The 26,902-nt window shown below is 37.8% G+C and overlaps 1 protein-coding gene across 1 annotated transcript; it reads left to right on the top strand.

The window, feature by feature from the left end:
- The first annotated feature begins 310 nt into the window (after positions 1–310).
- LOC127429550 (zinc finger FYVE domain-containing protein 1-like) lies at positions 311–24,681 on the top strand. Its single transcript, XM_051678664.1, has 11 exons — positions 311–500; positions 2,562–3,066; positions 14,238–14,455; positions 14,850–14,956; positions 15,354–15,462; positions 19,164–19,261; positions 20,030–20,147; positions 20,227–20,397; positions 21,739–21,928; positions 22,748–22,846; positions 23,992–24,681. The coding sequence occupies exons 1-11, from the start codon at positions 387–389 to the stop codon at positions 24,222–24,224; spliced, it is 1,962 nt and encodes a 653-aa protein (XP_051534624.1). The 5' UTR covers positions 311–386; the 3' UTR covers positions 24,225–24,681.
- The last annotated feature ends 2,221 nt before the right edge of the window (positions 24,682–26,902 follow it).

The raw sequence follows: 26,902 nt of genomic DNA, 5'->3' as shown, positions 1-26,902 counted from the left end.
TACATCATTATAACTCACCTAAAATGTACCTCATAAATTCCCTTCTAAAGGGACTTTGTTCCCTTCTCACTCAACGTGCTCGCGCTTGTTAAAGAGTGACGTGCTGTCATAGCAACCATGTTACGTTCCGTTTCCGTTTGTCCTACGAAGGCCATCTCGTATAAACGAGACTTGTTTAAAGGAGGACACTCGGTATACTGCAGCCTTCAAAGGACGCGTCCTACCTAGCACGCAGCCTTCGAAACGAGACACAACCACTGATGAAGCTGATCGAGCAGCAACAGCGCCGTCTTGTGTTCATTCAGAAAATCAACCAACGCCCGGCAGCAGCAGCAGCAGCGTAATCCACCTATCCATATAGTTGTGATGGTGTTAAATCTTTAACTATGTCCGAAATGCTACTGAAAGAGATGGAGGAAATTTCTCTCGGGCCGGTTAAAACAGAGGAGAGGGAAAACGGACGGAGTTTTCTGCTAGTGGACGAAAACGAAAGCCTGCAGGTTTGTTTGTGTTAGCTTGAGTGTTAGCCATCAAGCTATCAAGTATACAGTCAGCACATGTAGTTTCTTTGTTGTTTTATGCACTTTGGTTGATTGTTCGTTTAGTAAGAACGTCCTTGTCAATCCCCGTGGCTGCTAAGGTAACAATTGTAATATGCGTAATATAAATAATATGCAGACAAATTTACCCTGAGCTGTCAACGTGACTGAATCACTACGAAGTTTTCAAAAGCTTTGTCAACATGTCATCTCACCTTTGACCTCGTCTGACTTTTACTGATCGATCATCATCATCGATTATTAGTCAAATCCACTTGAAATGTCTTTTTGTCACTTGCATTGAATTCATAATATCAGGTTTGTGTTGCTGTAGGGCCATGTGCTGCAGAAGAAAATTGTACTCCTGTCAACACAGTGTGGCCTAGTCTGATTTACAAATGTGATTCTCAATTCTTCATTAATTAGCTTGAAATGATGATGATGATGATGATGATGATGATGCTATAATGTGACTACGTTCATTAAAACGCGTTTGCCATACTATGGTGACAAACGGTTTTGTTTATAATTTTGTTAACTCCCAACTGATGCTTCTAGAATTGTTACCATTTTTGGCAATTTCGGCAAAACTTCATCAATGTTAACCAGCTAGAACGTTACCTTAGTGAAATATTTATATCTGCAGGATAAACAACAACACTGAAAACCAAATCCTTACATTTGCAAGGCATAAAAAACATGTATGGCCTTAATGTAAAAAAAAATAAATAAATAAAAAATAATTCACCCCAAAATGAAACATTTTCATTTACTCACCCTTATGTCATTCCAGATGTGTATGATTTTTTTTCTGGTGTTGAACAAAAAGATATTTAGAAGAATATTTCAGCTCTGTAGGTCCTCACAATACAAGTGAATGCTGATCAGAACTTTGAAGCTCCAAAATGCACAAAGACAGCATGAAAGTAATCCAAACAACTCAAGTGGTTAAATCCATGTCTTCAGAAGCAATATGATAGGTTTGGGTGAGAAACAGATCAGTATTTAAGTCATTTTTTTTACTATCAATCTCCACTTTCAAACATCCCCCTAAGGGTTCTTCTTTTGTTTTTGGTGATTCGCATTCTTTGTGCATATCGCCTCCTACTGGGCAGGGAGGAGAATTTATAGTAAAAAGGACTTAATGTCACCATGAATTCAAAATGGATAATTCTTATTTAATTTATTGGATGTTGCTGCATTTGTTATAAATGATTTATCTGTGCACGTTTAAAAGAAGAAAAAAAATTATGGTTTGCCCTCTTAATCTTTAATGAAAAAACAAAGTTTGAAAAGCTGGTCGGTATTGAGATAGCTTCTTAAGTTTTCCCAGTAAGTGACTCTAAGCTCAAGAGCAGAATGTGCATGGTTAAAGGGATGTGCGTGTGGCTGTAAACAAGGCTATTGGCTATTTAAAAAAAAATTGGACGAGTCGTTTGACATGTCCCGCCCCCAATTCCTGTTCCAGTAGGAAATACGTCAAAACAGCGAGTCGAAACAGGGCTCATCAAGGCACTTCAGTGCGATTTTAAATTTGTATCTGTTTCTCACCCACACCTATCAGATCTTCTCTGAAGGTATGGATTTACTATAAATTCCAATCCCTGTCCAGTAGGGGGCGATATGCACAAAGAATGTGAATCACCAAAAACAAAAGAAGAAAAATCCTTAGGAGAGAACTGCACTCATGAGGGGTGTTTGAAAGTGGAGATTGATAATAAAAAAGGACTTAAATATTGATCTGTTTCTCACCCACACCTATCATATCGCTTCTGAAGACATGGATTTAACCACTGGAGTCTTATGGGTTACTTTTAAGCTGCCTTTATGTGCTTTTTGGAGCTTCAAATTTCTGGCCATCATTCTCTTGCCTTGCATGGACATACAGAGCTGAAATATTTATCTGAAAATATTTCTGCAGAAGAAAAAATAGTCACACATCTGAGATGGCATGAAGGTGAGTAAATTATGAGAGAATTTTTATTTTTGATTTTGTTCTCTCATACTCTTTCTCTCTCTCAGGTGAAGAATGAGGCCAATTTTTTGCAGAGGTTAGGCTGCAGCGCTGCCCAAGGAGTCAAAGTGCTCTCCATCTTTGGCAACACGGGTGACGGAAAGTCCCACACTCTCAATCACGTGCTCTTTGATGGCGAGGAGGTATTTGCCACGTCTCCTTCTCCGACGTCCTGCACAGTGGGTATATGGGCCGCTTACGACCCACACCTGAAGCTGATAGTTCTGGATACAGAAGGCCTGCTCGGCGCTGCCACTCAACAGAACCGCCGTATGCGTCTGCTGCTGAAAGTTCTGGCCGTATCAGACGTGGTCGTGTACCGCACGAGGGCAGAGAGGCTGCACAACGACATGTTTCAGTTCCTCGGCAGTGCGTCGGCTGCTTACCTGAAGCACTTCACCCCTGAGCTGCGAGCTCTCTCCAACCGCTGTGGTCTGGACGTGCCTCTGTCCAGCCTTGGGCCTGCTGTTATAGTTTTCCAGGAGACCCTGCGTACTCAGCTGCTGGGCCAGGGTGAGTGAACAACAGTTGAGCATGCAGTGCATTGTTTACAGAGCCTTCAGCGTTTATCAATATGAAGGCAGCATTTTTCTGATACATGTTGTTGCCAAAGGTTGTTGTTTGACTAGCCTAAGGGAAAGGCATTGTTTCTTAAACATGGCTCTGCAGGCTCTCATGGGGCCCATACATATAGCCAGGGGGTCTTTGAAATTTTTGGGGGTTTTAAACTGGTGAAGAATCTTGCAGGGAAACTTGCTCATGCAAGTTGCCAGTAAAACAAAAAACAGCATTTCAAGCTGTTGTTTATCATCCTTGCCTTGATTTTTCTATTCTTGGAAATGAGACATTCAACTTGCTTCAATATGTAGTTTAAATCCATTGTTTTTTGTTTATTTGAATCAGTAATACACACAGCACACAGAAAACAGAAACCATTTCAGCATGGCAAATTATGAGGTACAAACATGAACAAATCACAATATGGAGACATCAAAATACTGTTTGTTAATCTTGTTGATGGGATAACCTTTATGTAGAGTTTAGGTCTACTGAATCATAATTTGGAAAACACAAGGTTAATTTATGAATAGAAATATGTTGAGCCAAACCTTTTCAAGCAAACCGCCGCCATCTTTTTGTTTGGAATGCATCATTCATCAGATTAAAGACATTCACAACAACAAAAAAGAAAGAAAGAAAGAAACAACCTTTACATTAAATCATTTACTATATGCTGTCTTTGAATTCTTAATTGAATTGTTCCATTTGATGACAACAGTAAATCAATACAGTGAATCACTTGATATCAACAAAGACAAAATCTATGAACTCTACATGTGCATCAAATCAATCAAATGACATGTAATTATCCTTAATATGCATTGAACATGTCTTGTGGCTTAGTTATATAGCCATAATTTTTACTTTACAAACACCACATACAAATGAACAGAATTTAACATTTAGTAATAATAGATTGCATTAATTAGCATTATATCCACGTATTTCCATGAACTGTCAGTCCTACGTGGATTTTTTTTTTAACATTTTTATTTTTTATTACTGCGACCCAAAATGACTGAATTTGCAGCGGCTTTTCTCAAAAATTGCTATGCCATTTGTGGCTTTTTTGTGTGTTTAGTTGTGCTCTAAAAGCTTGTAAATAATCATATGCTGCATCCGAAATTGCGTACTGTCACAGTATGTAGCCTATATTTGATGAAGGACGCACTTATCTGCCGCCAAAACAGTACATTCTTTTAGTTACTGTATGCATGTGAGTAGTATGAATAGATTTCGGACATACTTCGTCTGGGGACTTGGGCATTGACCTGTGACGTAAATGAAATAATAAATGAAAATGAAATAAATGACGTAAGAACAACAACCATTGAAATGATCTGCTCTGGTTTTGTAAAACAAGCACCATTTAATCACAAGAACAATTATCTAGGTACTGTACTGTATATTTAGCACTTAAGTTAAAAAGAGCCATCTGACTTGCGGTTCACTGCCGTTCTTAACAGTAAATCCAGCGTTTTGAACGTGACGTTGACTCAGCTCCCGAGGGATTATGGGATCGTTGAGTGTCCAGTCGATCCGCAGTTCAGAATCTAACGAGAAATAGTAGGTCATCTGGGTATTTCTAGCTTACTGCTTCATGAGTACTGTGGATTCGGACATACTACTCCATTGGCATACTGTACTGTTTTTGGCATACAACTGTTTATAGTAGAGAAGTATGGATTTCCGGATGCAGCACAAGTATTCTCACTAATTTGGGTAATTGATAGTAGAAGTACAAATACCTTTAATTATTAAAAAGCATAATATCTGAATATGCAGTAAGCAAGTAAATATGATACACACCAACATTTCATACCAGTCCCTCCAGGATTTTGCGATCACAAGAATGTATACATATTCAACCACTTTCTGCATTATTTGCAGTAGCTTGTGATTTTTAACAATTTCCGAATTGTTAAACAAATTTTCAAACAAATGTTCTGATTACCATGAATCAGAGGTAATCCAATCGCATTTCTCCATTATTGACAGCGGCAAATCAAATGCTCTGAAAGCTTTACACTGTTGTGACATGTCCAACTGCACTGCCTCCATTTTTTCATCTCCACATAGGGTTGCCAACTGTCCGGTATTAGCCACGACATCCCATATTTTGGTCGAAATTATGACATCCGACTCCATCCATACTTTAGGGCCAAAACGCTCATGAGGGGATCCTGCTGCATTTACTTTGAAAATTCTTGACTGTAGACAGCGCATGTACATCACAGCTAGTGTTTAATCATTACATGCTAAAATGTGATAAGAAATAATCACAGTTGTCTCAAATAATCATGGTTGGATATAATTATCATGTTCAGGTGATGTAATAATTGCAACAAGCCTAATTATTGAATCCTCATTTGTTTTTATTTATGTTGTCTACTATTTTAACCTTGCCACTGCCAAAGATTACTTGCATTTTCTTGCATATAAAAATAATTAAGTCTCTTTCATTGAATCAGGGGTTTCTCCTGTTAAATGTCTGGGGTATTTCTGTGTGTATTTAGAATCTTTTGCTTGCTAACTGCATATTTAGTTACGTACTAAAATATTTACAGGCAACTATACTTATACAGTCATTGACACAAATAACACAAGTATACTATGATTATTTATGAGTTTTCCCTGCAAAAAAAAAAAATGCAAATCAGGGCTTGACATTAACACTTGTCTGGGACAAGTGGATTTTTGAGGGGGCAAGTGAAAGAGAAATTTACTTGCCCGACTGGACAATCAGACTGATTAATACGTCAATAACAAAAAAATAACTGGCTATATATGTGATATTCTAGGCTGTGTCACTTATTAGAAAGTTCATATTCTTATTTTGAATTTTATAATTCTCTAGTGATCAAGTAACAGCTGCGTCCTGTTTGATTGACAGGCGGTGTATGTGTGTGTGCTGAACATGCACGTGTGCTCCGAAAATGCTCACGCTAATGTGCACCTGAACGGTCAAATACATTTCAAATTCCGCCAAAATGCCTGTCTTGGTGAGGTATTCATAAAAACACGGAGAGTGATGTCTAAAGTGAATGTAAACAGCGGAGAAAAAAGCGGATGTGTATTAAAATGTCGGACTTGTAAGTGTAAATGTAAGCTAATAGACGTACTGCTGTCTATGTCATTATGATAATCAAACAACCATAACAAGAAAACGAGAAAACACTCACTGCTCTTGACTTTGTAACTTTAGTAGCTTTAAAAAGTAATAATGTATTGTAATCATACAGTAAAGACCAGGGTAGGGTTGCACCAGCTGTGCGTAAAGTCTCACTGAAGTTGAGACGTAAGGTTCACACTAAGGGCTTAGTAACTACTAGTTAGTTTGTAACTAAGTCAGTGCTTAATTTGGTTGTACCACATGTTCTTAAGGCAAGACTTAACTAGTAGGTCGTAAGTTCTCCGTAAAGTAATGCGTAGTTGCATAATATGACGTTTACCTTATTTATCCAATAAGCATCCTTCAAATTTGTGCACAGAAGAATTAAAAAGCCGTGCATTTCAGTTTTATCTCATTACGGTTGATGTTCAAACCTTGTTTGCTCACATAACTGTCAGCTGTAATAAATTATATCCCCACTTAAATACGATAAAACAAGATTTCATTAATGATATAGGCTATTTAGCTTATGTAAATAACAATATTCAATAACTGTATCTAAAATGACTAAGGGATAATAAATAAATACTAATACAACTGGCTGGAAAAATAGACATATTCATTTTAATATCTATTTCGTATATGTTGAAACTTGACACCGTACACAGGAAAGTGCATGGTTTCATGCTGAAGAGGTACGTTTTTTTACATAAGGTTTTCTCCCGTAACTGTAAACGAGTGCCAACATCATATATGTCGAAAGGGCTGAAGCCTGTCAACCAAAACATGAGCTCATTGATGTCATTAAGAGAGTCTGCTTTTTTATTATGCTAGTTTATATGTAGGGTTATGTCCTACCTAAATATAATGGTGCAATGTTCAAATATTTAGTAGTATGTAAATTGTGACTTGGTGCCCATTTACATCACAGCTAGGCTAAGTAGTAACGTATGTATAGTTGGTGCAACCAGCCCCAGTAGTAGTTTTATGTTGCATTTCATTCTGAATGTTTACTTGAATACATGATAAATGACTTAACTACATGTTAAAAACTTTTAAAGCTGTTAAAAAAGCACTGAATTTTCTTAACTTGTATTTTTTTTTGTTCTATTATTTTTCATCTATTTCTATTCATTGCTGTTTTTTATTGTTATTTTATTACTGACTGTTTACTAGTCTTGAATAATTATCTAAGAACTTGAAACCATTCTTCCATAATTAACATATTAGTTAGTGTTATTATTTGTTGTGGTTTTGAAGCTGATATTGAGAATCGTCAAATTTCACTACTGACTACTGAAATTATGGTATTGTGATAATGTGTAGCCTTTATTGTACATGGTAGATCTTGCTGCAATAACAAGATGAAAAAGTAGATCTCATTCCATAGAACTATGAGCATCCCTGCTGTTAATGGTGGAGATGGAGGCTTTTCTTTATTTGACTGCATACGTAACATAAAATAATTACCATATGACAATAGCCTCCTCCCCTACCCCGTTCAGTTTACATTTGTCACAGAGAACTGAGTTGATTGCATAGGTACATTATTAGGTTGGGCATCGGTCATAATTTTTGAAAAATACACAACATAAAGTTTGACATGTTACTTGAGCATGTAACTTAAATGTCCTTTTTTTCTCTCCAGACGAGTTAATTTTTTTTACTTGGACAAGTGAATGACCAATTTGCTTGTCCGGAGGACAAGCACATCCCAATACGTAATGTCGAGCCCTGCAAATGGTATCACAATTGTTTTGCAAATTCAGTCATTTTGGGCGGCAATAATCGAGAAAGAGTGGCGCAAAATCCTGGTGTGACTGGCATACAGTAGGCTACATTTAAGAGGTGAAACCCATGATATGGCTAATGTTAATTCAGTGGAATACCCTTTATTTATATATTAAACTTTTCAGCCTAAGCAGAAAATGCAAGTAAACTTTGGTAAGGTTAAAATAGTAGACCAAAAATACCTAAGCTGTAAACTAAAAAAAAATAAAGAAAATGAGAATTCAGTTATGATGGGATTGCAATATGTTTATTTTCAGATTAACATTTTTATTGGTTGATTCTCAAGCATAACACAGAACAAAGCAAAATATACATGCACAGAGTCAACCATTGTCCCCCTTAACCCACATTAATTCCCTATCCCCCTCCCAGTTCCTAACCCCACCCCAACCCAACAAACATTCCCGTGGTCCAAGCCTGAGTATACACATAAACACGAAGAGAAAAAAAGGGTTTCTCTCCACATGGCCCTCACAGAGAGCCTTCCAGAAAGGTCATGTATTTGTCCCATTTCTTACCCTATGCATCTAATCTGTCAAGCTGTTTGTATGACATCTTTTCAAATGCCGCCACCCTGCCCAATTCGGTGAACCATTCTTGAAATGAGGGAACACCAATTGACTTCCATCCTCTAAGAATTATTTGTCTGCCAATCATTACACTAGTATGGACCCAGCTTTTTGTATATTTGTCACCTACTTTAATAACCACCCCATCACCCAATATACCCATAGTCTGGGGCAGAATGAAATTTGAGTATCTAAAACCTCAGATAAAATTCTGGACTCTTAACCAGAATTCTTGAATCTTAACGCAGAACCACAGAGCATGGGCTATGTCTAGATCCTCCAACTGATGTCGTCAGTAGGTAGGTCTTTTAAACCAAGCCTAAACAATCTAGTGGACGTTCAATAGAAACAATACAATATCTTAAATTGAATAAAGCGTACACTTGCATCCCTAGACATAGTTTAAAAAAAAATGTTTTATTCTTTCCCACTCCCCATCCTCAATACCAAGTTCAAATCTCTTTCCCATAACTTCTTAAAAGCTGTTAAGGCCCAGTCGCCAAGACCCTGAATCAACGAGGAATAATACACTGAAGCTTCATGCCCCTTTCCAAAGTCTGTGAACACCATAGAAAGAGTGTCTGCAGCTTTAGGGGGTTGTGTACTACCACCAAAAACAGTACAAAGTAAATGGCGCAACTGTAAATACCTGAAAAATGTAGACCTAGTTATCCCAAATTGCTGTTATATTTTCAAATGATCTCAAAGCTCTGTTTTCATAAAGGTCACCAAGTGTAGCAATACCCCTCTCCATCCATTCTTTCCATTCATTTTAATACATAATTTGGGTTTCAGCCATATAGTTGAGGAAACATTTAAGTAAATTAAAAATTGAACATACGGGAAAACTTTGTCCATACTGAATGTAAGTTCTCTAAGCAATTTAATAGAAAGACTTTGCAATGGTGAAATTGGGGCAAGGACCGCTTGTTCAATGTTGTACCAGGGAGGGTCTCTCTCAGGTGGAAGAGACCAATGGGCCAAGTGTCTAAGATTAAAAGCATAGTAATAAAAATTTTTGGGGGGGAGGCCTAAACCTCCTTTGTCAATTGGTCTATGTAACTTACTGAAATGTAACCAAGGTAATTTACCATTCCAAATAAAAAACTTAGATATTCTATTAAATTGTTTAAAATAAAAGGAGGGAGAGACTGCAGTAAATAATTGAATTAGGGGATACAATTCATTTTTATAACATTGAACTTCCCAGCCATAGACAAGTGTTATGAAGCCCACCTATCAACATCACATGAGAACTTTTTCATTAATGGGTCAAAATTAAACTAAATCTCTCAAATTTGCTGGAAATAAAATGCTTAAATACCTAATGCCTTGCTTGGGCCATTGAAAGGCACCAGGTTGGAAAGCCGTGGCAGGGCAATATGCTGTCAGAGCAAGAGCTTCCGGTTTAGACCAGTTCACCCTGTATCCGGAATATTTGGAGAAAGAATTAATAATTCTGTGGAGGCTAGGCATAGATCTACTAGGGTCAGAGACAAATAATAATATATCATCTGCGTTGAGTAAAAGTTTATGCACCACTCCTTCTGCTACAATACCAGGAAAACCATCCTCTTTTCTTATTGTGGCTGCTAATGGTCAGACAGAACTGCAAAGGGGAGAGAGAGGTCATCCTTGCTGGGTTAATTCTTGTGATCACAAGGTCACAAAATCCTTGGGGGACTAGAGAGAGACCGGTATATCGATTATTCGATGCCAACAGTTACTTTTTGGTACTATCAACACCGATAGTTGCTGATACGATACGATTATTATTATTTATTCATTCCTCTGTGTTCCTAGTCCAGAGGATTCTACAGTTGGAACGGCTAAGTTACAGTATATCAGTGGCCTCTAGAGGTGAAATAAAAACAATAACTGGCACCTTGTGGTGATGTGCTATATCTAAATCTTTCATCATTGACAATATTTATCCATATTTTTATCCTCACTTCAATGCATATTAATGGAAAATGTTCCCTGTCAGCTAGGGCTGCACGATTATGACAAAAATCGTAATTGTCAATCATTTCCCTTGATATTGTAATCACTATTTATTCATTTTGATTAATAGAATTTACATTTAATTCCTTTTGTGTGGGGCAAATTACGATCCATATTTTTTATGTAAGCTACACCTCCAAAAACAGGCTTAGAGCTTCCTTAATTATCACTGTTACTTCGTTATATTATAATGGGAGCGTTCTAGTTTTGTTGACCATTACTGATAGGCTTATCAACTAACATATCTGAGATTAGTTACAATGCTCAACCACTGAAAAAATATAAACACAAAATTTTAATACAACGGGAGTAGATCTAAATGGAATGCTGTAATTGACACTTTTCACAATTAGTTCTTTGCATCAGCCATAATTGTAATCTTGATTATTGGTTTTTTTTTATTAATTGTGCAGTCCTACCATCAAAAACAACCTCATCTGATATATTGACTGGTAGTGTGTGTATATATATATATATATATATATATATATATATATATATATATATATATATATATATATATATATATACACTACCAGTCAAAAGTTTTGAAACACTTGACTGAAATGTTTCTCATGATCTTAAAAATCTTTTGATCTGTAGGCGTATGCTTAAATGTTTGAAATTAGTTTTGTAGACAAAAATATAATTGTGCCACCATATTAATTTATTTCATTATAAAACTAAAATGTAATAAAAAAAAAAATAAATAAAAAGTTTTTGAAATTGATGACTTGGACCAAATAATAAAGAAAAGCAGCCAATAAGTGCCCAGCATATAGATGGGAACTCCTTCAATACTGTTTAAAAAGCATCCCAGGGTGATACCAGAAAATTTCAAGAGTACATTTATGCAAATTCTAGGCAAAGGGTGACTACTTTGAAGATGCTAAAATATTAAAACAGTTTTGATATATTTTGGATTTTGTTTAGTCATAACATAACATTGTCTATGTGTTTGTTTTTGAGTTGCCACAGTATGCAATAGATTGGCATGTCTTCTTTCAAAATAAGTGTCCTGAAAGTGTATTTCTGTTTTTTTTTTTATAGTTAACCTCCTGAGACCCCCGCATGACTGCTGTGTGCATTTTCTATTTCCCTTTTTTATTTGTAACTAGTGGGACCTAATAAACATGTAATAAATAATTTCTAGAACAAATAGTTTTCATAAAAATTGATGTCCACATATGTGGACAGCAGGACTAAATTTGAAGTAATACCAAGCTGTAGAAAGTATAGAATTCTTTTCATCAAATAGTTTATTATGTGTCCAGGAGTGTTGGTTATTCATGTTTTTGAGACGTTATAGACATTACATCTGATTTTCTATAAAGCTGAATAAATTTCTTATTAAAAGTAATTGCCAGCATCATCAAATCACTGCTAACCATGTTAAAATAAAATTATACATTATACAATTCTGAATCTATGTTCTGATTATTATCATTGTCCCATGTCTGCCAAACATGTTGAGTAGCCCAAACATCATCTGCAGCTTGAAACTGAATTTTTGGTCAGATTTTAGAAGTGAATGTGCATAGCTGCATAGAAAGCTATAGGATGCACCCTTGCTCCCTTGTTCCCTATTTAGTGAATGACTTAACCTCCAGTGTGATGTCTGTCTGCACTGGTCTCAGAACAGTTTAAATTGCACCTTATTTTCATCCTAACTCCATATAAAGCCTCTGAAAGTAAAATTTTTCAACTTTTGCATGAATACATTTATTCTCAATGTGAAAATGCAGTGATTATATAGGAATGCATTGAATAATGTTAATGAATAGAACGGTATTGTACAGTGATGACAAAATAAAATACAGTATAACAAAATGTGCATTAAAATGAATCTAAATTACCCATAGATGTGTTATAATTAAAACTATACAAAATAACTAACATGTTTTTTAAACATTTGAGGGAATAAGGTCTCATTTTCCACATGTGGACTTCATATTATCAGCGCGCTGTTGCGTGAAAAATGAATGGATTTTTTTAAAGCAGCATATCAAACGAAACTAGAGATGTTACTCTTTACAACCAAACAGGTTTTAATAAAAAAAACGTAGAGGTTTCTTACCAGAGTCACTTTTTTTGGCAGTGCGCCCATAGTAGCGCTTCACGGAAATCGACGGCATGTCACGTTTAACCCATAAATGACAGTGTAGAGTGTTGTGAACAGTATTCAATCAGTTTTAATTCATTTAAATTATGCGTTGTGTATAGCGAAGCCAAAATACAATGTCCACACTTGTGGACGTGTGGTCGCACGAGGTTAAAAGTCCAGAGTTATGCACCAAATAATTGTTTCTGGTTATTGAGATTTTCGTTGCACAATAAACTGCATTGGATATTTTATTCACATTGGACCCTTGTAGCCTTTATATCTGTGCTTGTTATAGTAAGGAAATACTAATAAATGTTTTTAACATTGTATAAATCAATTTGAAAAACTATTGGCCGAGTAATCAGTTATCTGCCTTTTTCACCACCTTAGTTATCGGTATCGGCAAAATCCACAATAGGTCAGCCTCTAGACTGCACATTACTGTACTAGCCATCAGCTTACCATAAACTCATCAATTTATCTTGCAGTATCTTGTTATTCATTAAGAATGCCAGATTATGGGGGGCCTGGGTAGCTCAGTGGTAAAAGACGCTGGCTATCACCCCTGGAGTTCGCTAGTTCGAATCCCAGGGCATGCTGAGTGACTCCAGCCAGGTCTCCTAAGCAACCAAATTGGCCCAGTTGCTAGGGAGGGTAGAGTCACATGGGGTAACCTCCTTGTGATCACTATAATGTGGTTCGTTCTCGGTGGGGCGCGTGGTTGCCGCAGTGGATGGCGTGAAACCTCCACATGCGCTTTGTCTCCGTGGCAAACGTGCTCAACAAGCCACGTGATAAGATGCGCGGGTTGATGATCTCAGACGTGGAGGGATTCATCCTCTGCCACCCGGACTCAGGCAAATCACTACGCGACCACGAGGACTTAAAAGCACATTGGGAATTGGGCATTCCAAATTGGGAGCAAAAAAAAAAAAAAAGATTGCCTGATAATGGGGGCCTGGGTAGCTCAGCAAGTATTGACATTGACTACCAACCCTGGAGACGCCAGTTCGATTCCAGGGTGTGCTGAGTGACTCCAGCCAGGTCTGCAAGCAAATTGGCCCAGTTGCTAGGAAGGGTAGAGTCACATGGGGTAACCTCCTCGTTGTCACGATTAGTGGTTCTCACTCTCAATGGGGCACGTGGTAAATTGTGCGTGGATCGTGGAGAGTAGCATGAGCCTCCACATGCTGGGAGTCTCCGCGGTGTCATGCACAACGTGACTTGTCCTCCACCACCCGGATTGATGTGAGCAACCACGCCACCACGAGGACCTACTAAGTAGTGGGAATTGGGCATTCCAAATTGGGAGAAAAGGAGATAAAAAAATGATTATTTTGTCATTTGTGCAAAAGAAAATAAGCTGATATTGAGGGTAGAGTAATGGTTAAGGAAATTAGCCTACTAAATGACAAGTTGCATACATTTCTATGTGTCTTTAATATCTTTAATTGAGAACTCTTCTGTTTAAGTGGCTGAATTGAAGCCAACTGGTCAAATTATTGTCTCAGTGAAAGAAATATGGGTCTGTGTTGTTTTACAGATGGTGCTGTCCCGGGGCAAGCAGACACCTTGCTGCAGAAACGTTTCCATGACTTGGGTCAGAGCACAGACGCCTTCAGCTCTGTTCATTACGTGGGCACTCAGACCATCACTCCCCCCACAGACTACTCACAGTTACTGCAGATAGTCCATCAGCAAGTGAACAACACAGCCACACGAGCCCCACGCCAGCCTGCTATTGTGTTCAGTGCATTGCAGGTTGCTCTTTGTGTATTGATACCTTATGTGTATGTACAGTGGCCCCAAATGTATTTAGACACTTAAGGCACACTTAAAAATGTAAGAATGTCATTGCATTAGATAATTTACATGAGACAAAATATCAAACAATGTGCAATATATATATATATATATATATATATATATATATATATATATATATATATATAAAAAGGTTGCCCAAGATGGCCCAAACTTAATTTTGTATCTAATGTATAGAAATAATGCAGTAACATTATATGTTGGTTATAATGGTCCAAAAATACTATTTTGGGCCAGTCTATGTGCATGTGTGTATTCACGTTTGTCCACTGAGCATGTATATGGCATGTATGCTTCACTGGTTGGACCTCACTATTCGGTCCTCTCTCAGGCCTTGAGTGACAGGTTCTGTGGAGAGATCTCAGATGACAAAATCAGCATATGCTCCTTCTTTCCTGATGAATATTTCACTTGCCCCTCTGTCTGTCTCAGCTGCAAGTAAGTTCACACCAACATTATGCTCCGAGAAATTGATTGAATCTGTGTGTTTTTCTAAAGTGAAGTTGTGTTTAACGCACCACCCTAATGCAGCGTGTTTGCTGAATAATAAGTAAAGAAAATTGCTGCAGTGTGTCACATCAGGCTCTAATTTCCTCAACACTGAGCTGCTTTATAATTTGATGATTCACAGATATAAATAACTGGAATTCTATTCAGGATGCAAAACTAATATGTGGAAATGAGTCACACAGAAGTGCTCGATTCACTTGAATATGATTAGATCTCAAGTTGTTTCTCTGTTTGCTTGATTGTGACTTAAAACAGTGCAGTTGAATAATGCTTGTGAAATAGAGTAGTGTAAAATCATTGCTACTCCAAAAAATTTTGGTTTTAGTGTTCGATGTAAGAACGGCATGAACCACCAGAAAGACGGGGCTCCTCACATGGCTGATGGACTATGCCAGTATGCCCACCAATACAACAATAAAGTTCTCATCTGCAAGGTAACAGCTGCTAATTGACGTGGCATGGTTTCAAAATATTTTTTGTTTACTCCCTTGCAGTTTATTTTTTTTTTCTCTTTTTTTTTTCTTTAGTTTTGTTTGTCTTTTGTTCTATTCTCTGCAAAAACTGATTATCAAGACAAGTATTTGGTGTAAGTTATTAAGACTTGTTGTCAGAGAATATATCTTGAAGTAAACTTGTACACTTGTTTTTGTACAAGAAAACAATGGGGTAAGAAAAATAATCTTAATTCAAGATTGATGTAAGCACTGGTTTCTTACCCTATTGGTAAACAGTTTTTTCTTGTTTCAAGCATGTATAAGCATGTATTTTGATAACTAATGTAACGACGATTATTAGAACGATTATTCGACTATTCTGCGATTATTGCAATGATTAATCTTTAGCTTTTAACCGACTATTCAGCTTGTGCCCCGACTTAAAAGGTTGTATTAAATGTGCTTACTAACAATAAAGAGGACAAAAATCATCTTTTTAAAATACCTCTAAATGACATTCACTAAATTAAAGGAAAAAAATAATTTAATTATACATTTTATACATAAAATGTATTGTTTAATTCAGTAAAAAAATTCACTGTGAAAAAATTCTATTGTTATCAAGTGTTTTGTCTTGTTTTCCGTTTAAAATTGTCTAAAAAATCCTTAAAACAAGAATACATTTGCTTGAGAAGCAACATATAAGATATTGAGACAGAATGTATCTTAAATATAAGTGTATTTTTTCACTTGATCATACTTCTGCCAGTGCAGTAAAGTCAAAATATACTTATGTTCTCTGAAAGCAAGTCTAAATATCGTATATGTTGCTTAGGTAAATGTACAGTTATGCTCAAAAGTTTGCATACCTTTGGAGAATTGGTAATATATGTACCATTTTTAAAGAAAACATGAGTGAGCAGGCAAAACACATTTCTTTTATTTCGTATGGGATTCATATTCAACTGTAGGTTATAACAGAATGGCACAATCATAAAACAAAACATGGCAACAAAGAAAAAAATTAAATGACCCCTGTTCAAAAGTCTGCATACCCTTAGTTCTTAATACTGTGTATTGCCCCCTTTAACATTAATGACAGCATGCAATCTTTTGTAATAGTTGTCTATGAGGCCCCAAATTCTTGCAGGTGGTATAGCTGCCCATTCGTCTTGGCAAAATGCCTCCAGGTCATGCAAAGTCTTTGGTCGTCTTGCATGACCGCACGTTTGAGATTCTCCCCAGAGTGGCTCGATGATATTAAGTTCAGGAGACTGTGATGGCCACTCCAGAACCTTCATCTTTTTCTGCTGTAACCACTGGATGGTCAACTTGGCCTTGTGCTTATGGTCATTGTCGTGTTGGAAAGTCCAAGAGCGTCCCATGCGCAGCTTTCGTGCAGAAGAATGCAAATTGTCTGCCAGTATTTTGCGATAACATGCTGCATTCATCTTGCCATCAATTTTCACAAGATTCCCCATGCCTTTAGAGCTCCCCCCCCCCCCCCCCCCCCCCAAAAAAAAAAAAACATCAGTGAGCCACCACCATGCTTCACAGTGGGGATGGTATTCTTTTCACTAAAGGCCTTGTTGACCTCACTCCAAACATAGCACTTATGGTTGTGACCATAAAGCTCTATTTTGGTCTTGTCACTCCAAATTACAGTGTGCCAGAAGCTGTGAGGCGTGTCAAGGTGTTGTCGGGCATATTGTAACCAGGCTTTTTTGTGTCATTGGCACAGTAAAGCTTCTTTCTGGCAACTCGATCATGCAGCTCATTTTTGTTCAAGTATCGTCGTATTGTGCTCCTTGAAACAACCACACCATCTTTTTCCAGAGCAGCCTGTATTTCTCCTGAGGTTACCTGTGGGTTTTTCTTTGTATCCCGAACAATTCTTCTGGCAGTTGTGGTTAAAATCTTTCTTGGTCTACCTGACCTTGGCTTGGTATCAAGAGACCCCCGAATTTTCCACTTCTTAATAAGTGATTGAACAGTACTGACTGGCATTTTCAAGGCTTTGGATATCTTTTTATATCCTTTTCCATCTTTATAAATTTCCATTACCTTGTTATGCAGGTCTTTTGACAGTTCTTTTCTGCTCCCCATCGCTCAGTATCTAGTCTGCTCAGTGCATCCACGTGAGAGCTAACAAACTCATTGACTATTTGTACACAGACACTAATTGCAATTTAAAAAGCCACAGGTGTGGGAAATTAACCTTTAATTGCCATTTAAACCTGTGTGTGTCACGTTGTGTGTCTGTAATAAGGCCAAACATTCAAGGGTATGTAAACTTTTGATCAGGGCCATTTGGGTGATTTCTGTTATAATTATGATTTTAAAAAGGAGCCAAACAACTATGTGATGATAAATGGCTTCATATGATCACTATCCTTAAATAAAAGACAGTGGTTTTATTTTTTGATTTTTTTTTTTTTTTGCATGATCAGTCATATTTTCAAAATCAATGCCAAAAATTTCACAGTTTCTGCCAGGGTATGCAAACTTTTGAGCACAACTGTATATTGTTTTAAGTATTTTTAGATATATTAAAATATTTAGTATTATATTCAACATTCTCTGATACATTTTTCTTCTGCAGTATAAGCTCCTAAATTAAATGTACGTTGTTTTAGATACAGTATTTATATTGGAAAACAAGCCAAAACAACAAAAAATAAAAAACTTATTTTGTTGCAGTGTATGTGTGAAGACTACCCTCTCTCACCTTTCTGTTCACTTGATTTCAATCCATCTTTAACTCACAAAAAAACAAACTTTCTCTTCTTAAAAGAGCTGCATATCAGCAATTTTCCTTATGATAAGATAAACACTGCAACACATATGTGTTATGATTCACTATGTTGCATGCTATCACGTAATAATCTAGCTGCAGCAAGTGCGCGCGAGGGACGGCAGCTCCAGCTCTGCTTTATTTCACAACAAGTGCTTCTGTATTTTTCTTATTTTGTAATTTTGTATAATTTCCTCATACTTTCCAATCTACATTACCTTGTCACCAAGACAAATTCCTTGTATGTGTAAGCATACTTGGCAATAAAGCTTATTCTGATTCTGATTCTTAAGCTGTTTGGAGTGTGTCTGGACTGTGAGCTGTGTCTTCTTCCTGTCCTCAATCTGGCGCGAGCTGAAAGTGCTCCTCTCGCGTGCCATCATTAGAGTTTAATTTGATCACGTTTCATTAAATGAGATCAAACGACTATTCGACAACAAATTTGTTGTCGTAAATTTTTTTTATTGTCGTCGTTGTATATAACGTCGATTAATCGTTTCAGCCTTACTTGAAAATAATTTCTTGCAGTGTTGGTTTTATTTTTATTTTTTAGTATTACCAGTACTTGTTTACTCCATTTGGATTGCTGTTACATTATACTTATTTTACACAATATCTCATTGTCTGCAGCTATGATGCAAACGCTTTGGCAATACAAATGCATCCTTTTTTCATTGCTATTAAATCACACTAAATTGAAAATAAATTTAAATTGGTTTGCCTAGTCCTTAGATGTAAGTTGTTTTTTTTGTTTTTTGTTTTTTTAAAGGGGAATAACCTTTGATTGTCTTTGTTAATTGAGGTTTCAAATTAATCTATCTGCAAAAGTTGCCCAATATAGATTTGGTTTCTCAATTGAAAACCAAAAAAGTATAACCCGGATAAACCATTTATGTTTACCATGCAGAGGTGCTATGAGAGTGGAAGGGAAGTGATTGTCATACCAAAAACTTCTGCCTCTTCAGATAATCAATGGCTTGGTCTGGCAAAGTATGCATGGTCAGGGTGAGTTCATTGTTTTCAGTTCTTAAACTAGGGTTGCGCCAATACCACTTTCTGTCCTTCCAATTCCGATAACTGACCTCTCGGTATCGGCTGAATTATTATTATTATTTATTAACTTTTCGTATAATTTTATTATACTGTAGTAATGTATATTCAGTCGTGCCTTCTTAACTTTTAAACCCTCAGGCTTTTATTTTGGTGGAAACACTCCAGGAGGTCCATTGAGTGTATATGTAGCCTAGTTTGCAGCAGTTTAATACGCTCCTTATTCAAAATCTGCTCCACCGGTGCCATTCTTGATGCCTGTTATAAGTAAACCAAACTATTGAGCATCTACATCTGAGATATGGTTTATGTGTAGTGCTCACAAATTGCACGCCACTCTGAAAGCTGAAAACAGCAGGGCATCATCATAACCCCTCACGGGCTATGTGTGTGTGTGTCAACAGCAGCACACATTCATTGAAACACGTGCACATGCAGACTTTAAATTTGCTTATTAAATGCAGCCTTTTGCGATTCACTAAGCTAAGAGACTTTGAATAAAATTCAGTAGTCATATGGACTACTTTAATGGTGCTTTAATTTTATGGTTCTTTTATGTCATTTTTGGAGCTTGACAGTAACTCATAATTAACCCTCTGTATCGGATTTTGATCGGGCTTGTCGGACTGATCAATCTAGGTATTGGATCGGTGAATTCCTATCATAAACTTATATTCTTAGGCCATTTCTTACCATACACTCAAACCTGGCCTTTCAATGCAGCTATGTTTTAGAGTGTGCCAGCTGTGGCATTATCTACCGAAGTAGACAGTACTGGATGGGAAACCAGGATCCAGAGAGCAGTGTGGTACGGCCCGAGGTTAAGCACGTATGGCAGGGGGTGAGCTGTTTCTTTGTTCTCACACTCTGGTTAAAATGTGTTTGCTCCTTTGATGCTGATGCTCTTTTTACGCTTCTAGACTGATGCCTTCCAGACAGACCATCAGAATGCAGCTCAGCGGGTTTTGGATGGAATGAATTATATAATCCAGTCAGTGACGGAATACAGCTCAGGCCCTACCAAAGCTGTCACCGCCTGGCTCACTGACCAGGTGGCTCCAACCTACTGGAAACTCAATGCTGAAATCATTGTGAGTTGATATGTCTTATAAAATGATATATTGAACAATGTCAAAATACACATACAATGGCCCCAAAATGTATTAGGATCCTTATGGCACATTAAAAATGTATGCATTTCATTGCATTAGAAAGAAAATATCAAAAAGTGGCATCTCAAAACATATTAATAGAACTTTTGTCAGAGCTAACTTCAGTTTTCTTAGCCATGTTTGAAATTACTTTTAATCAAACATATGTTTGTGAAATGTTTTGCCTAAAAAGTGTGCTTTCCTTAAAATAAATGTTTTCATTCAATGGAATGCTACGTTTTTAAGTGTGGCTTAAGTTTCAAAATACTTCATGCAGCCACCGTAAAAACATAACCAACGTCTGTAAATGTGTAAGCTATATGTTTGGTAAAGAATAAATTGCAAATGGTTTGGAGTGAAAAAACCATATCTCAAAAGGTGCAGTCACACTTACCTTTGAACAGCTAAATTCCGTTTGCGAAATTCAGACATCTCAATGGGAATCCGTGCAGTCGTGAATTTCGCGCAATGGACTTCTGGTGGCGAAGAATTTCCCTTTGCGGATTTTGCATAGAGTACAAGTTTGGTGAACTTTGACAGGCAAATTTGCCATGTTGACCAATAGGAAGCTGCTTGGTTTGCTAGTGACCTCTTGGTGGGGGTGCTTCGTACACAGCTACACTGAATGTTCACAATGGACAAGGATACCCCTTTAGCAGTGAGTTTCTTTAACTTCAGTCTCCCAGAGTATAAAGTGCAGAATTAAAAAGAGGCTACATGGGGGGGGCCTGGGTAGCTCATTGGTCAAGACGCTGGCTACCACCCCTGGAGTTCGCTAGTTCGCTAGTTCGATGTGCTGAGTGACTCCAGCCAGGTCTCCTAAGCAACCAAATTGGCCCGGTTGCTAGGGAGGGTAGAGTCACATCTGGTAACCTCCTCGTGATCGCTATAATGTGGTTCGTTCTCGGTGGGGCACGTGGTGAGTTGAGCGTGGTTGCCGCGGTGGGTGGCGTGAAGCCTCCACACGCGCTATGTCTCGGTGGCAATGTGCTCAACAAGCGACATGATAAGATGCGTGGGTTGACAATCTCAGACGCAGAGGCAACTGGGATTCGTCCTCCACCACCCGGACTGAGGCGAATCACTACACGACCACGAGGACTTAAAAGCACATTAGGAATTGGGCATTCCAAATTGGGAGAATAAAAAAAAAAGAGGTTACATGGCAATTCGTTTTTTGCTGGTTTCACACACGCTCAACATCCGCCACGCCATCTTCCCCTGCGGAATTTCGCTGTGCAAAGGTAAATGTGACTGCATCTTAACACTTGGTCTGTTCAGGAATGTCAAGGCTGTAAGCGAGCATTTGAGGAGGCAGAAAGGAAACACCACTGTCGGGCATGTGGGGAGGGTTTCTGCCAGGCCTGCTCTACCCACAGCATGCCCGTACCTGAGAGGGGCTGGGGTGGTACCCCTGTACGAGTTTGTGATGCGTGTTACCGGCAGGGAGGAGCACAGCACACTGGACAGGGTGAGAAGGTGGTGCTGTTCTAAAAGGCTTTGAAAGGATAGGTCACCCTAAAAATCTCGTAATTTATATATTCACACTCATGTCATCCATATGATTTTTATTTGTCCGTGGAACACAAAAGGTTGTAATTTTGTTTAAAAAAAAAAAAAACCATCTAGTGTAGTCCAATTTATGAAATAATTATTCTTATGAGCTAGTTCTTTTAATGAGTCAGTCATTCAATGAATTGATTACTCATTGATTTGTTAAATTTAATGTAACTACATTTTGTGTAAGTTTAATGAGGTTACTAAATTTAGTGTAATTACTGTACATACACATTCACTAAGAAATTATAAAATGTTGCAGAAATAGTATTTTACATGCTTCGTATGTAAAATACTGAATTCTGCAGTAGTAAACACAGATCTTGTAACTACTGATGGGTCTCTAGAGGGGGTGTTTGACATGTATACATTTAAATAATAAAAATGCTCTCTACTCATTTATTCATAGTAGTTGCCTTTTATAATTTTGTTAATGCCTTTATCATAGAGAAATTTTGGTTGGAATTATTTATGTATTTTTTTTTTTTTTTTTTTTTTTACATTATCTTTTTTTACACTCGGAATGTGCTTATTAGTCTGTTTGTTGCCATGTCAATGGATTGTGCATTCTTTAAATATTCATTATGTCAAAAGAGTTTTCAGAAGTCTCCCAGGAATGTTCAGTTCGCTCAGTTGACAGAGTATTGCATTTTACAAAAACAATGTTTAATGGTCCCAGTGTGGGATGTTGACTGGTTTGCTGAGCTGAGATGATGCATTCTCTCCCCTGCAGTTGCCCAGATGAAACCTCGAACACCAGTCGCCCGGAGAGTGACGGAAGTAGCTCAGTCCACTCTCAATATGGTCTCCACAGCAGTGGACTATCCCCTCTGTGAGTGTTACTAAAACACACAGTGGAAGCAAACTTTGAACACCAAGTGTCTGAATTTACACAATTGCTCACACATTTGAATATTCTCATTTATGCGCAGTGACTTTTCTGAACTGTAAAAACGCAGTATTGCTGAGTAGAATACAGCTCATTAAGCCGGCGTCTCACTTGCCAACTCCAAACAATTCACAGCTGCTGACTATTTTGACTTTTTCTATGTCACACTCTGATTCAGAAAGGAGCTGAGGTGACAGATATACTGACTGCCTCCGACTTCCTCTCTGATTCACTGTCATGTGAATCTCGCCGAAGTAACAACAGGAGTGCTGCGTAAAGAACACTCGTAATAGGCTGAATTAGGGAGCAATTCATAGAGTAACCTTACACTGTGAATGTGCGTGATTGTGTACGTAACCATTCAGGAAATGTTGATGTCCATACGCAGCTTTCAGTGATACAGGTATTTACTTTCAATAAACACAGTGGGGCGAATTCAATAAACAATTGCGCCACTTTTGCTTGTGGTATTTCAGCCCCACAGTCTTGTTTAAGCAGGCGCAATCAGTGCTGAAATTGAGTATTTAAATTAAGTCATTGTCAATCCTTTAGTGCAAACAAGTCTTCATTCAGAAAACTCTGTGCTGTTTGCCCGGCCCAATTTACAGTGCTGTATTACCGCCACATAAAAGCAGGTGGTAAAATGAATTTTATTTAAGCGACGTTTGTGTACCTTTTTATCGATCATATTAGCAATATTTCCTCAAATAATGGTTAAATGATACAGAGGAGCGTTATAACCTGGCATGCATCCAGATATACACAGTGAAGTTGAGTACACTTTCAGCATGTTTAAGAGATGATTCTGGTGTCTGGATTACAGTGATGCTGTACAATCTGAATCATCTTCCGCTATGTCATCTTGTCAGTTCTTCATTTGTGGTCACCTAAGAGCCCGCCCCAGTGACTGAACATTTTTTTGGGGGAAAAAAAAACCGAAAGTGCTTTTTCAGTTGCTAGAGGCATTAACTGGCCAGCGACTATTTAAATCAAGCTTACGAATAAAAATCGGAGGAAAAATCAACTAGTGTAACAAGCTTTTAGTCACTTGTGCATTCAATTTTCAACTTATTTTGTCCTCTATACAGGTTTTGTAAAGGGAGTTGCAAGACCAGACTATTGGGTCCCGGATCATGAGATCAACCAGTGCCACTGCTGCACTAAGCCCTTTACCCCCAGCATGTCCAAGCACCACTGCCGGGCGTGTGGGCAGGGAGTGTGCAGGAACTGCTCAACTAAGACCAGACCCGTGCCCTCCCGTGGCTGGGACCACCCAGTGCGAGTGTGTGACGGCTGTGCCAACCAGAGGGATTCCCTTTGACTCGTCTGCATGCTGGAGACCTTGCTGTGCCTCTGCAGTGCTGCTCTAATCGCGTGCTGCACGATTAGCCCTTTATATACATTTCTGTCCTCATAAAGCTAGTAGTGCTTGGTTTAGAACCAGTTTGTAGACTGTTTCTTGGTCTTAAACAGTGTAATTGGAGGCTAGCAGAAATATCAAACCTAATGCAGTTGTATAGATAAACACTCAGGCTCTTCAAAGCATTAGGCTGCAGAATTAGAATACAAATGTTTATATACAGTGCAACTGGAAAGTATTCACAGTGCTTCATTTTTTCCACATTTTGTTATGTTACAGCCTTATTCCAAAATGGATTCAATTCATTATTTTCCTCAAAATTCTACAAACAATACCCCATAATGACAACATGAAAGAAGTTTGTTTGAAATCTTTGCAAATGTATTAAAAATAAAAAACACAATTGTAGTGAGCAGAATAGCATCTCAGAATGAACAACACATCGAACCTTGAGGCGGATGGGCTACAACAGCAGAAGACCACGTCGGGTTCCGCTTTTGTCAGCCAAGATCAGAAAGCTGAGGCTGTAGTGGGCCTACCATTTGTGTACAAATCCAGACCAGATGACGTTTTTCCAATTGTCTGCTGTCTAGTTTTGGTGAGCCTGTCCCTACTGCAGCCTCAGTTTCCTGTTTTTAGCTGACAGTAGTGGTACCCGGAGGGGTCTTCTGCTGCATATGTAGATGTACAGGAGTACCTAATAAGTACCTTTTGACTTGCCTCATGTTTTACTTTAAGAAAAGCGAAAACAAGGTTAGAGTGTGGCACTTACAACGGAAGTGAATGGGGCCAATCTGTAAACATTAAAACAATATGTTTGATGTGATAAAATCGCGTTCTAACCGTTTCTTTATGTTATATCCAATTTTATTGCTCCGTTGCCATAACAACGTAACACTGTCAACCCTATAATCCCAGAAAACAATTATTTAAAAAGCTTTACAATTTATGTGAATTCTGTTAAAACTTGTCAATTATTTAAGTGCTTTTATAAATTTTAATCTTCATATTTCTGCCTGTAAACCTTCCAAAAATTGGCCCCGTTCACTTCCATTCTAAGTGCCTCACTGTAACCTTGATTTTTGCTCTAAAAATATATATATTTTTTGTAAATAAATATTATGCCACAAGTACTGTCGATTGAACTTAACTTGTACTGAACCAGGAATATTCTTTTAAATAGGCTTTATTTCTGTATAGAAAATATACATTTTCCATATACATTTAACATTTTGTGCTGAGATGTGACCCGGACATTTCTGGACAGTTTTCGCGAAATTTACTGTAGAATCGGAAATTAGAATAAAGAGAAATTAAGAATTGGGTTTTGACAATTCTAGAAGCTATTCACTAGTGCTGGCACTTGAGTAACAAATCCCATGTGATAAATGTATTAAGCATTTTAATGTTTTTGTCCCAAAGACAGGATTTATCCACCAATAACTCCTAAACACACTGTAAGTCAGATAGTAAGAGTAGTGAATATAAATACTACACATATATTTATATTCACACATACAGGTGCATCTCAATAAATTAGAATGTCGTGGAAAAGTTCATTTATTTCAGTAATTCAACTTAAATTGTGAATCTTGTGTATTAAATAAATTCAATGCACACAGACTGAAGTAGTTTAAGTCTTTGGTTCTTTTAATTGTGATGATTTTGGCTCACATTTAACAAAAACCCACCAATTCACTATCTCAAAAAATTAGAATACATCATAAGACCAATAAAAAAAACATTTTTAGTGAATTGTTGGCCTTCTGGAAAGTATGTTCATTTACTGTATATGTACTCAATACTTGGTAGGGGCTCCTTTTGCTTTAATTACTGCCTCAATTCGGCGTGGCATGGAGGTGATCAGTTTATGGCACTGCTGAGGTGGCATGGAAGCCCAGGTTTCTTTGACAGTGGCCTTCAGCTCATCTGCATTTTTTGGTCTCTTGTTTCTCATTTTCCTCTTGACAATACCCCATAGATTCTCATAGTTTGCTGGCCAGTCAAGCACACCAACACCATGGTCATTTAAACAACTTTCGGTGCTTTTGGCAGTGTGGGCAGGTGCCAAATCCTGCTGGAAAATGAAATCAGCATCTTTAAAAAGCTGGTCAGCAGAAGGAAGCATGAAGTGCTCCAAAATTTCTTGGTAAACGGGTGCAGTGACTCTGGTTTTCAAAAAACACAATGGACCAACACCAGCAGATGACATTGCACCCCAAATCATCACAGACTGTGGAAACTTAACACTGGACTTCAAGCAACTTGGGCTATGAACTTCTCCACCCTTCCTCCAGACTCTAGGACCTTGGTTTCCAAATGAAATACAAAACTTGCTCTCATCTGAAAAGAGGACTTTGGAACACTGGGCAACAGTCCAGTTCTTCTTCTCCTTAGCCCAGGTAAGACACCTCTGATGTTGTCTGTGGTTCAGGAGTGGCTTAACAAGAGGAATACGACAACTGTAGCCAAATTCCTTGACACGTCTGTGTGTGGTGGCTCTTGATGCCTTGACCCCAGCCTCAGTCCATTCCTTGTGAAGTTCACCCAAATTCTTGAATCGATTTTGCTGGACAATCATAAGGCTGCGGTTCTCTCGGTTGGTTGTGCATCTTTTTCTTCCACACTTTTTCCTTCCA

This window comes from Myxocyprinus asiaticus, chromosome 39 (assembly GCF_019703515.2).
Source record: "Myxocyprinus asiaticus isolate MX2 ecotype Aquarium Trade chromosome 39, UBuf_Myxa_2, whole genome shotgun sequence".
In the NCBI taxonomy this organism is placed as follows: domain Eukaryota; kingdom Metazoa; phylum Chordata; class Actinopteri; order Cypriniformes; family Catostomidae; genus Myxocyprinus; species Myxocyprinus asiaticus.
Note: the sequence above shows the minus strand (reverse complement) of the source record. Positions and strands in the feature narration are given on the sequence as shown.